The 17,338-nt window shown below is 30.6% G+C and overlaps 2 protein-coding genes across 3 annotated transcripts; one reads left to right on the top strand and one right to left on the bottom strand.

Annotated features, from left to right (window-relative positions):
- Positions 1–5,066: 5,066 nt before the first annotated feature.
- LOC106761734 lies at positions 5,067–5,787 on the bottom strand. Its single transcript, XM_014645305.2, has 2 exons — positions 5,595–5,787; positions 5,067–5,516 (listed from the first exon to the last, which is right to left on the bottom strand). The coding sequence occupies exons 1-2, from the start codon at positions 5,672–5,674 to the stop codon at positions 5,156–5,158; spliced, it is 441 nt and encodes a 146-aa protein (XP_014500791.1). The 5' UTR covers positions 5,675–5,787; the 3' UTR covers positions 5,067–5,155.
- Positions 5,788–14,153: 8,366 nt separating this feature from the next.
- On the top strand, positions 14,154–17,041 carry LOC106759804 (probable protein phosphatase 2C 22). Of its 2 annotated transcripts, none has more exons than XM_022780832.1 (4): positions 14,154–14,701; positions 15,414–15,617; positions 15,854–16,065; positions 16,272–17,041. In XM_022780832.1, the coding sequence occupies exons 1-4, from the start codon at positions 14,576–14,578 to the stop codon at positions 16,843–16,845; spliced, it is 1,116 nt and encodes a 371-aa protein (XP_022636553.1). In that variant the 5' UTR covers positions 14,154–14,575; the 3' UTR covers positions 16,846–17,041. The 2 variants fall into 2 exon arrangements, with proteins under 2 accessions (XP_022636553.1, XP_014498633.1); XM_014643147.2 differs by having other exon boundaries at positions 14,155–14,701; positions 16,281–17,041.
- The last annotated feature ends 297 nt before the right edge of the window (positions 17,042–17,338 follow it).

Consider the following 17,338-nt stretch of genomic DNA (forward strand, 5'->3'; position numbering starts at 1 on the left):
TGGCATGTTCTATATCAAGCATTCAGAAGGACTATCAAATTCTAGAAAGATGGTTAGGTGGATATTTTAAGCATGTAATTAAGACTTTGATCATGTCTAATGCATAATCTTTACTTCTTAATCTAGTAATCAAGTTAAACAATACTCTTGGTGTATAAAAATAAGAATAATTATGGTCACATGATGGCAGCTATATATATATATAGCAGCAAGAATACTTTCTACTTATGCTGCATAATTCTCTTCCTTGTTTCAGGTTAATTATGGCACAGGAACTTTGCATATGTATTGGGTCGACAACATAATATAAATTCATAATTTGCTTCCCACTTGGTAGGTAGCTATCTTGCGCACTATGTCACGGGCTAAACTAACCTACCTGCTGATTTTTGCTGTAAAATGGTTCCTTTTTCTAGCTTTGGTGTTTCTTCAAGTTGCTGCTATGCACACATACAATCATGCATGTGTTCCTATCAATCATTGATAATTTTGCTCTTTTTCGTTCCACTCTATTGCTTGGAAAGTGGCATAAACACAAGTGTTATAAATTTTAGCTATGGAGAAAACTAAAGTTAATGTTTACACAGCTGTAGATATATTTAACCAGAAAATTTCTTTCTATAATGATTAGAAAGAATATCGATCCAAACAATTCCTTGCTGAGCACTTTCCTCTTTAAAGAATAATCTAGCCATTTATACATGGGGGACTATGGTCACATGGTTTGTGACATGTGTTTGCTTCATTGTAGGGGCCAAATTACACTTTTCAGTATTGTTTTCCAAATCATATTTTTTTACAACTTTATGATAATCCATACATGATAGATTGTGATTAGTATGTTTTAAGTAGTTTTTTAAATATAAATTCAAATAAACCAACAAAGTAATAACATGTGTCCTGTTATAAAAAAGTTATTAAAAAAAGTTGTCAAAATATCATTTTCCATATATTTAACACATTCAATCAACTACTATTATAGTTTTACATTTTGTACTATATTTGTAACATACTTTTGCACTGGAATATTAAAATGATAGTCATGCTTTTATTAATTTAAGAATTAAATATATATATTTTATCTTTTAATTTTTAGTAAAAATTAGAAATAGTCTATTTTCAAAACTTTGATTCAATTTAGTTTGTCAAGAAACGAATGAATTTAGTCATTTTAACTAAATTTTATTAAGTTTATTTGACGTTCGAATGCTTTTAGTGTGTTAATTGAGTAGTTTATATCGTTTGACACATTTTTGTTTAAATGTTAAGTAATAATCACTTTTCAAACATCAAATAAACTTAACATAAATGTGCTAAAATCACTAAATTCACCTAGTTTTAAATATGTGAGACTAAATTGATCTAAAGTTTTGAAAAAAAATAATTTCAATTTTAACTGAAAATTAAGAAACTAAAAACATATTTAATCCTTAATTTAACTAAACTACTTTCAAAACACATAATAAAAATTATACTTCATAAAATATAAACAAACTATAAATATTACGAACAAAATTTAAATAAATACGTTTGGGGTATTAAACCAATTATACCATTATCTATGAATAAAAGTCAAACTAATTTACAAACACCTCACCATTTCTCTTTAAGATTATAAATAACTACTTATGATAAACTAAAATTATATTATTTTCCAAACAGAATCTCTGTAAAATTCATTCCTTCAAATATGCTCCAGAACAAAATTAATGACATAAAGTGAACATAAATAAAAATATGCATTCAAAGTTATTCATATTTTAATTTTGACTTCCTTTAAAAGTAAGTGTAGGTAAATGAGGATAAATTATACCATTTTAAAGAGGGTGAGAAGAGTGAGTAAATTTGAATTTTTAAATTGTAAGAGAGACAACAAAAATACGTTAAAGTGAAGAGATTCGAAACAAGTTACCCATCATGGAATTGACTAGAAAAGGGTATACAAACAAAAGCTAAGATATATGGATCTTGCATGCTTAGCTTACTTCAAATTCAAACACAATCATACCTTCATTCCATCTAATCTATCACACTCTACTCTCTAGAGTGCCTCTTCAACTTCCTTATGCTTTTAAATTTTGGAGTTTTTCAAATGGTAAATGATATTTTGACAACACTTTTTGACAACTTTTTTGACAACAAGATACGTGTCATCATTTTATTGGTCTATTTGAATTTATTTTTTAAAAGTATTTAAAACGGACCAATCACAAGCTGTCATGTATGCGTTATCAAAAAATTGTTAAAAAAGTGTTGTTAAAAGAAGTTTGGAGTTTTTCCTTTTCAAATATCACACAACACAATCTACTTTCCCAGATTCTATCTTCTTCACAATCTACCACCTTTTTTTTTTGTCTTGTTATTCACTTTAAAAATATAAATGATTTCTTATATATAAACCCTTTAAAAGAAATCACTCTAAAATGTAAAATTTGATATATAGTATTTATGGAAGCAACAAAATTTTCATTAACTTATATATTTAAAATAATACTATTTTAAAACTAATGATGAAAATTTTCTAAAGTAATTAATTTTGTTATTTAAAATTGTTTTTTTATCCACCCAAGACAATAATACAGTTGTACTTGAAGAAATAGTTAATGCATTTTATTAAATATTGTCCTTGACATCTTCCCCAAGGAACCTACTCACCTAGGTACAACAGGCTATGTAAGGGAGACAGAAAGATAAGTTTAGAAGGAACAATGTGAAAACAATTAAAAATAGATACGAAAATAGTTTGTAATATATATCGAAAGAAATTTGATTGTGACCTATTGTGTATTTCATTTTTTCTTTATAATTTTCTTATTTTTGGATGAACCATAATTTCTTTAAAAATAAAAATGACTCTTGAAAGTACATTGTGTGTCTTATACTGTTACTTTTGCACAAAAATCTATTTTGTTCTTTGATATTTTATCTTCTAAATTTCTGTATTTTCTTTAACTTTTGAAATACAATTTCGAATACTTTGAATTTGTTTAAGACATATGATGAAACTCGTTTACAGAAGCATTATACAACCTAAGTAATGTTTGAAACTTACATACTTATGAAACTGACTTCCAAAATCACCGTTTTTATTGTCATTTTTTTTCTTAGTTTTCTTGGAAGTAAGCATAATGTCATAAACTTTAATATTGAAGAAAAAATATTATAGTTTAATACCTAAACTTAAAAAATATATACTATGGACTATAGAAGAACGAACTTAAGTAAAAAAAAGAAAAATCAAAGCATGAAAATGAGTTATTAAACATAAAGGATTGATTTTCAAAATGATTAAAGGTGTAGTTTAGAATAATTTGAATAAATTCAAGATATATTTTGAGAATTTTTTAAAAAACATCGTAAAGAATATATTAGAAATGAGTTTCAGGTCTAACTCAACCCCACAAAAACTGGTTTGTAAAGTGAGGTTTATATATTATCAATTGGCCTTATCTTTAGTCGATGTGAGACTTCCAATAGCGGCCCGATAACGGGTGATACCATATTAGAAATGAGTTTTAGGCCTAACTCAACTCCACAAAACCGGCTTGTAAGGTGAGGTTCACCTCACTTATATATTATCAATTGGCCTTATCTCTAGTCGATGTGTGACTTCCAACAGAATAAATGATATTCTCTGTTAAAACTAGTTATACAAAAATTAGTTTATAAAATATTTTATATAATTTAACCGAATTCACATTTCTTAATTTATATATTTATATAAAATTAATTAAAAAGTTTAATAAAAATTATTTTTTATTTTTTCTCTTTAAAAATACTTCTAATAAAGCATCTAAAGATATCATATTGTTAATCCATAGAAAGTCGTTCTATTTTATAGGCAGGTTAATAAGTGACATGCTAAATTAGTTTAAAAGGAGAACATGACAAAAAAAAAGTGAAAATTTATCACATTTTGTTCCTTCACCTAATATTGCCCAATAGTTCATCTAACCTCTCTACGCTTATGTGTTGAATATTAATAACAATATCAATAATGATCTAAACAGGTTTTTCATCACATATCTAACCATAAAATGTTATATTTTACGCACAATACTGATTATTTCCTCTGATAAATTTGTTGAATAATGTAATAATTTTTCTAAAATTTAATTATAAATTATTACCTTTGATATAATTTAAAGTTTAATAAAATTCACTTAAATGGAATTTGGGAACTATTAAGTATAATTAAATCAGATGCCTAAATTTATCTAACTTATACTTTCTTTAAATCCTTTGTGAATAAATTTCCTAACTTTCAAACATAAACTAAATAAAACAAATCTGATTCGTTACTACTGTTAAAAGCACCCCTATTTTTATAAGTACACCATTCGCCTTTAAGAAATTTTAGTGGCACTTATTTCTTGTAAGTGAATTTATAATGGAAAAAAAAAATAAAAAGTTCATATTTTATTTTTCAAGGCTAATGACATAAAACTAACTTTTCGTTAAACTTAATTTTCGTCTATCTATATTAAAAATTATAAAATACTCGTTAAAATACAAAAGGATTACGTGATGTTTTCTTAACTTTGTGACTGTAAAAACGTTACGAAATATTTCATTTATATACGAAAAAGGAAAAGCAATTCACATATTTTGAAAAATTAAATAACAGAGTCATCAATATGAAATTAAATATACAAATAAATTTTAGAAACACGATGTTCCTTTCAAATTTAATGTTTTTTTCTTCTACTTTATAATCATAAGAAGTTTCTGTTTGCCACGTTTTCAGTATTTTAAAATTGTTCTCGGTGGACCTTTAGTTTTCGGATGTGAAAAATGGCCTGATGGAAAAGGCCCAATAGGCCGGCCCAATGTATTTAGTTTGGTGGGTTATGAAAAGAGACAAAAAAAAAAGTTTCAGAATGTAGTACAACGTTTGTTCATGGTTTAAGAGGGTAACGAACTAGAAAAATCTGTACTACACGTACTACAATCACTGAACTGCATAAATCCAATGGAGTACTACCATCGCTACACGCAATTATTCGTAAGATATTTTCGAAGTTTTCATTGAAATAAGTAAAAACGTGCATATGAATAGGATTGGGAAATTAATCCGTGTAAAACGGGAATCAATTATTAATAACAAACAATAGTTATGTACAAGTAAGTGATGATTGCTATTGCATGTTGAATTTCACATGGAGAAGCAACTGCCGTGGTTGGTTGGAATAAGTTTAGTTGGGGCGGAGAGCGGCGGCGCAGTCTTGGAGGAGGAACGGACGGCCTCGTATCGCCGGCGTGCGGAGGGCCGTGGAAGATTCTCCGGCACGATGGTTTCGAGTGAATTGCCTTGCCAAGGAGGGCAGGTTCTTTTCTGGCTCCATTTGGCGGCGCTGTCAGAAACATTGGATAGTTGGTGAGCAATCGGGAAGGTGGTGATTTGAAGCATTTCATGAGACAGTGTGATTGAATTGCACATTTCTACTCCAATCACGTAGGAAGCCACTCCCATGACAACGCATCGTCTCTTCCAACAACATGTTTCGTTTTTGACCCTGTACAACAAATGTATAAACGTTAGATTGTAAGACATATAACAAAAAAAAGAAGTAATGTAGAAACGTTAAACTTACGATGAAAGATGAGGTGGAGAAGGTTTGGAAGGTTGGTTTGAAGTGAGAGGAGGAAGGCTTAGGAAGGAAGTAGTTGTCATGGTGAGAGTTGAGGCAATAATGAATTGGTTTTTGTGTTTGAAGTTATAAGTGAATAGGAGAAAACAGTGGTTGAGGTATTCGAAATGGAAAAGGCAACCTTGTTCGGTTTGATTTGGTTGTGTTTAGCGTTTTGTGGGTTGGTATATTGCGTGCCGTCTTTGCACCAATCAGTAGAAGAAGACACACTTGTCGTACTCTTTCAACCTTCCAAATCACTTCTTAAACAACCAATAATACGCAATTAGATAGTTGTACACTTGTTTAGGAAATTTTGACTCACCGTAAAATACAAATATTAGGAAAATAAGGGTCACGACTTCAATTTCGTTTTTTATATTTCCTCCTTTCCCATTCTTTCCTAGTTGTTTCAACCTCACCCACCAAGTCATACCAAACCTTTATCATTACATCTAAATAGGTTAAAAAAATCATATAATCAGGTCAAACTTACTTAAAACTTTAATTTCAATAATTTATTCAAGATTCTACACATAAACTTTTCTTATTATTATATACGTATTTTTTTATTCCAAGAAATATATATATTACGGAATAATAGTAATATCCATGTTGATTTCAAGTTAAATTTCAATATGTGAATGTAAATTATAAACTCAATATAAATATATTCATATATGTTTCGGTCGAAAAGGATCGAGATCAATCGTCATATTTTTCTTGTGTCTTTTCTCACCATTTCTTCTAATTAATCTCTCCTAATTGTTGGCTTTCTTCATTATTCAATTAGTAGTTGACGTGCAAAAAACATTTTGATGCTCAACTCAGATATATTTCTTAAAAGGGTCTTAGTATAATTATGAGAATAAGTGTTTTTACTCACCTGGTTGGTGACCTAGTACTTATAGGCTTTACAAATAATAAAATCCATTATCTGTCTATTAATGTGATATATTTTTTATGGAACAATACTGGTTAACGACTCATTAATACTGTATATTCATATTTGTCATATTGATTAACCAGATTAATTAACCATTAATGTTTTCCTATTATATCTGACAACTTACCGTTTGACCGACCAATTGCTCCACTCGTTTCATGATAAACCGGACGCTTCTCGACCACAATATATTATATATATTCAATGAGGAGCACTTTAATGTTTGATAAATGATCAATTCTTTTTATCGTAAAAGAAGTTAATGTTCACTTTGATGGAAGATACAGCTGATTATCGAAGATGGATTTTAGATGAATTGCATGTTTACTTAAGTGATTCACGAGTGATTGGAAGCAGGAATTTGCGGGAGAAATGATTTTTCTAATCTTTCCTCACCTATGCAGATTTGCAGCAGGATGTATCACTCATTCTCTTATCAAAAGCTAAGCCAACAAAGTACAAATACAAATACTGGCTATATCCATTCATAAAAGTAGGGGTACTTGCTTACAAAAGAAGCCAAAATTTTTAGGTTAACCAGCGAACAATACTTTTATAAGCAACCTAGAAAATTTGCAGCAAAAGAAGAAAAAAAGGGAATTTCGTGAGCAATAAGAATGCTTCAATCGTACTTCCAATCCAACAACAGAGCTAATTAATGGCTTTGTCGGCATAAACAACAGATTTATCCTTCATAATTACCTACTCCAATTACACTTTTATTAAGGTTGTTCTTAAAATAATCATCAGTAGATAATAATAAAAAAGAAAAACAGAAGATCTAATATCTACCATGCTTTTTGAAAAAGTAGACAATCTCCTTATAGAATAATACTATTAGAAGAAACCACGATGACTGTGCTTTTTAAGTGAATGAGTGTATCTGAAGCAAAGCTAAAAAAAGAGATACCATTGCATGTCATAATCTTCTTAAGTAATTTAAAATACTGAGAAAATGTTGGTAACTATAGATCATTTTAATCACTCTTTATAATATGTTATTTAAGCACTTTTGGTTTGCCCTCTACAATTATAGTATCACGTTGATATGATCAAAGACGTGACCTACGTAGTCATACGATACTTATAACCTTCGGTCGGTTAAGAGAAAATACATTAAAAAACTAGTTTATATATGATTTCGTGAAACCAGAACTATTTAGAAACTAGTATATCTTTTCTGGTGTTCGCTGATTTATTTTTTTTTATTCAAAAGAAAAATTGTACACTAAAAATTATTAATTAGATGGAAAAGATGTTGTTATAAAAATAGTATATCTTATTAAGCATTGTTGAATTTCAAATGTAACTATATTTTTACAAGAGGAAGGTAAAATGTATTCAAATAACTTCTCTTGTATAACATGTTATTTCATCAATGAAAAAAAATGATATATATAAATAAAAGTTAATTTTTATTTTTATATCATAGTAACCGACACCAAACGAACCAGAAATGAATTTAATTTTTGAAAATATGTGTTGTCATTTTTTATTGATAAGACATAATATGGGACAAGTCGTGTGCGCTGATTGCCCTCTCCACCAATTTTTCATTTGCGTCAGCACTCTCTACAGTTTTTTTTATTTATAAAATCAATATGAATATAAATTTATATTTTTGTTAAAATAATATTTATCACAAGTATAAAATAAAACTATAATTATATCATCATAAATAATAATTACAATATTAAATTATTGAGATCAATTATAATAAATGAATATTGTTTAACTAAATATAAGTGAGGACTATTTTATAACGAAAATACTTAATATGTTTTATTTGACCGTATTTTTAATATATTTATTGAATTGTATAAAAATAATAATAATTATATATTATAAAAAATATATCCTAAATTCCACTTTAAAAAGATTTAATGTATGTTTGGCTGTTAAAAGTAATGAGAAAAATGGAAAAATTAATAATATTACGTGGTATTAGATATGATTAATCTATGATCAACGGACATAAAATGGAGAATAAGCAATAATAAATAGGAAAAATGATAGGTGACAAGAAAAATTGAATCAAGTCATTATTATCATGGAGACTTGCATAAAAAAATTAAAAAATAATGTGATATTGAAATAGATTTGACTTAGTCTTAGGGTATTAGATTTTTACTTTTGTCGTTGAGAATAGATGTTTTAACATGACGCATTTCAATACATATTTTAAGAGCGGCTTTGGAGTTTATACTGTTTATCTGTCTTTTAAAAAACATAATGATATTTTAATAATTTTTTATAATAAATTATATATTATTATTTTATTGATTCAAATATTTGAAACGGATGAATCATATATTATTATGTTGTAAAATAGTTATAAAAAAATAATTAAAGATACAATTTTTTTTAAAATAAGTTGGTTGAAATTGTAAGAAATAGTAGTAAGTGATACAGTAGCGTATTTAATCATAATTTTAGGTAAAAATAATTTATTTAAATTAAGCATAATTTTATTGTCAAATTATTTTTTATTGATTACAAGATAATTAGATTTTTTTTTATTTTATAGCTTTTTACATTACATGTGAATTAAGAGAATAATTATACCTTTTATTTAGTGACAACACAATTTTTTTATTTATTTTGGGAAAAACTTCAGAAATAATTGATATAATGATAAATATGTAATTAAATATAAAATATAAAACAATATATGTTTTAAAAATAAAATCATTTGAATTTAAAAAAAAATATAATTATTATTTTATGGGATGGACGTGGTAGATATAACGAAGCATTAGATGGGGTTGTTGTGAAAAGCAAAAATCCGCCACTGATGCACGTGTGAAGCCATTAGCCATGTGATGTTGTTGTTTAACAAACTAAAAATTGAGATGGACAAAAACGTGTTTATATTTTATAGGGATTAAATTAGTATCGTTTTTTTAAGATATTATTAGTTTTTCCATTTAAAAATACTAAAAAGTATAATTTATTATATATATAGTAATTAGATATTTAATTTTAAAAACAGTTTATATTCTAATATAATCATAATATTTTAAAATTATAGTTATTATTTATAATTTGGTTCTTATTATAGTTTCATGATTCAGTTGATCCAAGTTTATTTGGTCCTATATTAAATACTATATAATCAAAATAGGTTCATTTTAATTTATTTAGATCGGGTTTTTTTGTTTTTTTTTCTTAACTTTGTCTAAACTATATATTTTACAGGTTGAATAAAATATATTATATTGGCTTTACTTTTACGAAATAAGATGAAATGCAGTAATGTTTTTATTTAATCTATATAATAACTTGTTTGTAAATATTCTTCTTCTAACTTATTAGATAAAATATCGAGTATATCTAGAATTCTAAAGATTTTAGTTTATGTAAAATTTGTTTTCACTGTTTCCTTATTGAACATAATTTCAACTAGTTTTTAAAACGATATTAACTTATTATACAAAAAAAAAAAATTAGATGATAATTAGATTACCTTTTCAGTATTTTTTTTGTAAATAAAAATATACATTAATAATATAATATGTTTTATATTATTATTTGATCATAAATTATAAAATGCAATAAGTTTGTTGATTACATATAGTAATTATGTTTGAAATGTTTGATAAATTACTGGCATACTATTTTTTTTTTTACAATTACTAAGAAATTATAATTTGGACCACTATTTGAAATTGATTTTAAGTAAAGTAATCTGCATATAATATAATCAAAATTATCACAAAAAAAAATTTAAGATCAACCAAAACAACTCATATTTTTGTATAAAACTTTAATTATAAGAGGAAAAAATGTGGCACTTTCATTTTGTAAAACATGATTTTTTATTTTGCATAACGTGGCTTCATATTACATACACATATGGCCAATCTTGCGACAACCTAGCATCTTGTAGTATGTCTAAATTTTTTATTTTGACCTAAACATTATATTTATAAACAAGCTTAGCATGAGAAACTTCCACACAAGCTTGACACTAAAAATACAAACAAGACACAAGAAACGTGGAGCATGTTTAGAAATAGAATATCTTGAAACAAAATTGTGGACAAATGAAATATTTTGACTCGACAAGTAGTAAGTTTGGCAGAAGACAAGTTCGATAGGAAATAAGCAGCAAGTTCAACAAAAGATAAATTCAGTAGGAGAAAAGTTGATATATGCTCGCATGAGGCAACCTCAAGAAGCTCAACAGGAGACAACCTCAGGATAAACACAGAGACAAGCTTGGCCCATATATGACATAAGCTTAGTCCACCAGAAATTGTACATTTTTTTTGCACATATAGGTTTGTTTACTGTTTACTTATTATCAAATTTTGTCTCTTTTTATGTAAACATGCATATGCTTTTCTCATATGTTCATATGAGATTTGCATGTGACATTTCATGAAATGCATTTTAAGAAAAATATTTTTGAAGAAAGTATTCTTATCGAGACTTCGTATGTTATGTGTGCATTTTTTTCAGGTGTAGTTAACCATTTTTAGTGATATATAAAGGTTCAAAAAGGGTTTCTATGCATAATTTTCATGTTTGCTTTCATAATTTTTCTTCGCAGATTGTTGAACATACTTGTTTAAGAATTTATAAAGTAAATTCAAATTGAAAATCAAAGCAATTGTACCGTATAACCGTCTGGTCAATCACAAAGTTAAGAACAATTACAACTCAGACGATCAACTAACAGGCCAAACAATAAATCGTAAACTTGGATGGCTACTAAAAGTTCGGATGGCTAAGTAACAGACTGGATGACTGACCATCAACCTAAATGGTCACATAATATACCAGATGACAAGTTATCAACTGGACGACCAACTAACAAAAGTGTAAACGAGGCTTTTTTGTTTTCTGATCAAGATTTCACCATCTTGTTATCCCAATAGCTCGACAACTTGCGACTTGACTAAGTTTTTCACTTTGACCCAAACATTATAAGTTTGAAGTAGCTCGACAGGAGAAACGTTGATGTAAGCTAGATAAGAGACAAACACCACGCTCCACAAAAGAAACATAGAGACAAGCTCAGAATGAGACAATCTCATGAAACAAAGTAATTTGGAATAATTTTGACTAGACAAGAAACAAGCACGGCAAGAGACAAGCTCCACGAACATGCAAGCTCGACCAGAGACAAGTAACAAGTTCGACATGAGACAACCTTAGCAAGCGTTTTGAAGAATTAAAACCATCACAAAAGGCAACTTTCTTAAGGTTAACAACAACAAAAAAACTAACACTTTTGTGAAAAAACTTTTAACTTTGAGAGGAAAAAACATGGCATTTTCATTTTGCAAAACCTAGCTATTTTATTTTGCACAATGCGGCTTCATGTAGCACGAACATGTTGCCAACAAAGGTGTAAGATGTATTTTTTTTTTTTTAATTTTCTGGTTGGGAATTCACAATCATGCTAGCCTAACAACTAGTGACTCAACTAAGTTCTTCACTTTGACAGACACTAGAAGTGTAAATCAACTTGGTAGTAGAAACATCCACACAAGCTCGACGGGAAACCAACAACAAACTCAACAGGAGAAACATGGAGACAAGCTTGAAAGGAGGCAACCTCATGAAGCAAAATTGTGGACACGTGGAATAATTTTGACTGGACAAGAAGCAAGCTAGACAAGAGACTGTAAGCAAACTCGACATGAGACAAGCTCGCTAGGAGAAACTTTAACACAAGCTCAGTAGGAGAAATGTGAAGACAAGCTTGGCCCATATTCAACATAAGTTCGGCCCACCAGAAATTATAGTTAACCATTTTTATTGATATATTGAGGTTCATAAGGGTTTTATGGTTAACCATTTCTATAATTCGAATTTAAAAAAATTCCACTCCAAATTAATTTTGAAAATAGGAAACTTAAATAATTTTTCCAAGCAAAAAAAAAAAAATAAATATCTTTTTATAAAATTAAAATTTAATTTTAATAAAATAAATTTAGGTAGATGGGTTGGTGGGCCAACTTGGCCCACCACGAGTTCAACCCGCATGAGCGGGGTTTAAATGAGCCGGGTTGAAATCTGACCCGCATAAAAAAATACAATTTTTTCAAACCCAACCTGGGCCGAACTCGTGGTGGGCCAGTTTGGCCCGCGGGTTGTGACCCATTTTGACAAGCATACGGTAGACCATCAATCCGGACGATCAACTAATAGACTGGACGACAAGTCATCACACGGACGATCACCAACGACCTAAACAGTCACTTAACAAACTAAACCACATACCATCAACTTGGATGACCAACTAACAAAAGTATAAACAAGGCTTTTTTGTTTTATGATCGAGATTTCACCATCCTGCCAACTCGACAACCCAACAGCTCCTAGCCGACCATGTTCTTCACTTGGACCCAAATGCTAAAAGTGTAAACAAGCTTGACAGGAGAAACGTTGTCACAAGCTCGGTAGGAGACAAACCACGAGCTTGGCAAAAGGCAACCTCGACAAGAGACAACCTCAACAGGAAACAAACTTAATAAGCTTGGTAGCATACAAGCCCAACAAAAGAAACTTGACACAAGCTCTGTAGGAGACAAGAAACAAACTCGAGAAGGAAAAGCTCCGCAAGAGAAACATGGAGACAAACTCAGAAGAAGACAACCTCAACAAGCTCAGTAGGACAAACATAGACATAAGATCAACACATATACAACATAAGCTCAACTCACCAGAAATTCCACTCATTTTTTTTCACACATAAGTTTGTTTGGAGTTTACTTATTCGCAAAATTTGTCTCTTTCTTTTTTGTTTCGTTGACCACCGTACATATATCTGCATGTGAGATATCTTTGGTGCATATATCTACCATCTTTTCACAACATTTGTACATCCCACTCGTCATGAAGAAAATTTTTGCATTTTTCTCAAAAGATCTTTGATTTAACTAATCCGATAATCATTCAAACCAGACCAACTAGCTCTACAATTATCTAGACTAGAGATGAGTGATCCATTAATTATTTAAAATATACTAGAACAGTCCAATAATCATCAACACCAAACTGGACCAGCTTAACAATCATCCAAATTAGAATAAAACAACGTAAAATCAACCAAAACAAGTCAAATAGTTATGCGTACTACAATAACCAAGTGACAATTATTTATATGAAATAGAATACAAAATTTGTTATATTAAATTTGACGTGAAAAATAAATCGGAGAACCACCATCCTAATAATAGTGGGTTGTAAATTATGTTTCAATTTTAATTTTTATTTAAAAAATAAATACATTTATCTTAGAAATGAATCAAGGTTACACCAGTCAATATTATAGTAAAGGTAAATTGAAAAGAATTTACAGCTGTATATAGCTGCCACTCCATAAATTGGATGTTCATATGGTGTTGACTCAAGAAGGGTGTGATGATTGGAGACAAATCTAATCATCATTTTTTATTTTTTCAGATACTTTCATTTAGTTCATACTCTTAATATTAATATTAATAATATTATTGAAACTTCAAAAATGTAAATCACGGTTAATCCCTGCATTCAGATCCCTGAATTAGATGTATAGGGAGAAGAAAGATATTTGTTAATATTACTATTTTTCTATTAATAGGTTATGAAAGAGACGCGCCCCTCCCAAACTAAAAAAGAAATCCCTTGCCGTTAACAAAGCTCAAAACTTTACATAGCGATTCGACGTCGTTTCGAATCTGCCACCGCATTTTGAAAGTTAAAACCCCACCAATCACCGACCACCGCCTTCAGATACGACGGTGAATCTCTCTCTGCTCTCTCTCCCTGTCTCTCTCTCTCCTTCTCTCTATATGTTCACAACACTTGTGTCATATTGGCAAATCCCTTCTCAAAATTCCTGCATTTGCGACGCCATGTTCCCTTTGAATCGCAGAGACCCACCCGCCAAACCTAACTCCAAAAAAACCTAATTTGTGCACTCATTTTAGCTGCCCAATTGTTTTTTGAAATCTGTGTGGAACCCGTTTCGATTTTCTTGACTTGGATCTTATGGTGGAGAAGCATGGAAGAAATTGAAGGGGTGGATTGTTGCAGTAAAAGTGAAAGCAGGAGCTCTAGTGGGACTCGACCTCCCAATCCCAACCCTCCTTCACATCGCCAATGCAAACTTGTTCGCCACGCTTCTCTCGTGAGTTATTCTTTCACAAAATTGATCTTTTCCTTAAACATGTAATTTTGTGCTAGCATGTTATAGTGTCTGCTTATTTATATCCTTTTGGACAGGAAAATGCTGATTTGTGGTTTTGTTATTTGAACAGTTATGGAATTATTGAGTTCCTTAAAATGGCTATAATTTCTATATTTGACAATTTTGAGCACCGTTTCTTTTCCTTTTCGTTGCCATTTTGATGCAGTGGGAGACTTTGGAAGGTTGTTGCAAAGGAAAGTGGTTGAGTCATATATGTGCAAGTTATTTTAGCTCATATGGGTTATGTTTCTTTTCCTTCTTTATAGATGAAACCTAGAATTGGGATTTGGGGTAAAAGGAAAGTTTGGTGGGGAGAAGTAATGTAAAACACTGATGTTGGGTTAGTGTGGTAAAAATGTTAGATCGTGGAGGTTTCGAATTAAATATAACCATGTAAATAATAGCATTGAACTTTGTTCCGTCTTGTCAATTTTATGGTTACCTCAGGTGTGCTAACGTTCCTGGGTTCTTCTGGATTTGTCTATTTAGTTTTCTTGTTGGTATAATCTACAGTCATTAGAGTATTGGGACTGCTATTGATATGTTATTTCTGGAGTTCCAAGTTCCTTTCTGCTCTGAAAAAAAAAAATAAAAAATTCTAATTTTTATTTTCCATCTGTTGTTTTTCTAACTTTTCTGGCAAAATCAACAGATAAAAACAAATTTGTCTGATGTATCTGAGCCAGGGGATGTTACCGAAGATTACCAATCTGATTTCTTTCCAACGCTTCGTTCTGGAGCTTGCGCTGATATTGGATTTCGGTCAAGTATGGAAGATGTATATGTTTGTGTTGACAATTTTATGCACGATTATGGACTCAAGAATTGTACAGAAGGACCCAGTGCTTTCTATGGGGTATTTATCTATTTTTGGTGCTTAACTTGATTAATAGTGATTATTATGTTAGTGAATTTTAGTTTTTCTGATGCTAATATATGCATGCTTCACCAATATGGACTATTGACAAATGCATATAAACATATCATAGACAGAACGTTGCTGATCCCGGAGAAAATTTTGTTTGTTTCTTGCATTTCGTTTGAAAACTTTTGTGAAAGTCAAGTAATGATCATGGTCGATGGCTTGGTCAGGTGTTTGATGGACATGGGGGAAAGCATGCTGCTGACTTTGCTTGCCAGCATTTGCCAAAGTTTATTCTCGATGACGAAGATTTCCCTGGAGACATTGAAAGGATAGTTGCTTCGGCATTTCTGCAAACAGACAATGCCTTTGCAGAAGCTTGCTCTCTGGATGGTGCACTTGCATCAGGCACCACTGCATTAGCTACTCTTGTTATAGGAAGGTTAGGATTTCGATAATCTGGGTGTACATATATTACTTTTTTTTCCCAAATAACCAAAATCATGTTATTGATTTTTCTTTGGGTAAGCTTTCACTGTTTTTTTAAGGAAATGCAAAAGCCATAAATAATTGGAATGAGGATGAGGAACCTCTACCGACATGAAAGTGACAAGACATCTTGATGAGTTGTTTGATGATGATAGTTAGTGATTGCAGGTTGTTGGTGGTGGCAAATGCTGGAGATTGTCGAGCTGTGCTGTGCCGTCGTGGGAAAGCAATTGAAATGTCAAGAGATCATAAACCGAGTTGCAACAAAGAAAGGAAGCGAATAGAGGCTTCTGGGGGGTATGTGTACGATGGATATCTTAACGGGCAACTGAATGTTGCTCGAGCACTTGGTGACTGGCACATGGAAGGAATGAAGAGCAAAGATGGTGGACCACTGACTTCAGAACCGGAACTTATGAGTACAAAACTGACGAGCGAGGACGAATTTCTGATCATAGGATGTGATGGGATTTGGGATGTATTCAGGAGCCAAAATGCAGTGGATTTCGCCCGGCGCAGGCTCCAGGAGCATAATGACCCAACCTTGTGCAGTAAAGATCTGGTTGATGAGGCTTTAAAGAGAAAGAGTGGAGACAATTTGTCTGCAGTTGTGATTTGCTTCCAGCAGCAACCTCCTCCGAACTTGGTGGCCCCTCGCTCTAGAGTGCACCGGAGCTTCTCTGCTGAAGGTTTGAAGGAGTTGCAGAGTTTCCTCGATAGCTTGGGTAATTGATTTCCTTCATTTTTCTTCTTTTTGAGGATTAAGATTCATTTGTAATTGTAGGTGTAGTAGGCCTGAGAGATAACTTTGACTGTAACATATGCGGCATCTAGTCGACATTTAATTTAGTCCTTTGGATCTTTAGAATCACTGCCTCATTCTTGTTACATTTCTGCATAATCAATACACAATCTGCTTCTTTTCACCAGTGATCTTATACATAATTTCCACAGTTTGTTTGAGTATCAATGAAATATGAGATGCTTTTCAACAGAACAATTAACCAACCCTTCAACAAACAAAGTTGTATCTACGACTTAACCTTAATTGGGTTAAGTAAGGATTGAAAGATACTATAATTTTTATTGTTTGATCGCTAGACGCTCTTCGTTTTAACTATCAGATACTCACTTCTAAAACGCCCATTTAATATAATGCTTGTCAGAATGTGATTTGTGTCCGTTGTCCTTTTTAGTATTTGTTTTTGTTTTTTCAACGTATTGAT

Source organism: Vigna radiata, chromosome 5 (assembly GCF_000741045.1).
Source record: "Vigna radiata var. radiata cultivar VC1973A chromosome 5, Vradiata_ver6, whole genome shotgun sequence".
In the NCBI taxonomy this organism is placed as follows: Eukaryota; Viridiplantae; Streptophyta; class Magnoliopsida; order Fabales; family Fabaceae; genus Vigna; species Vigna radiata.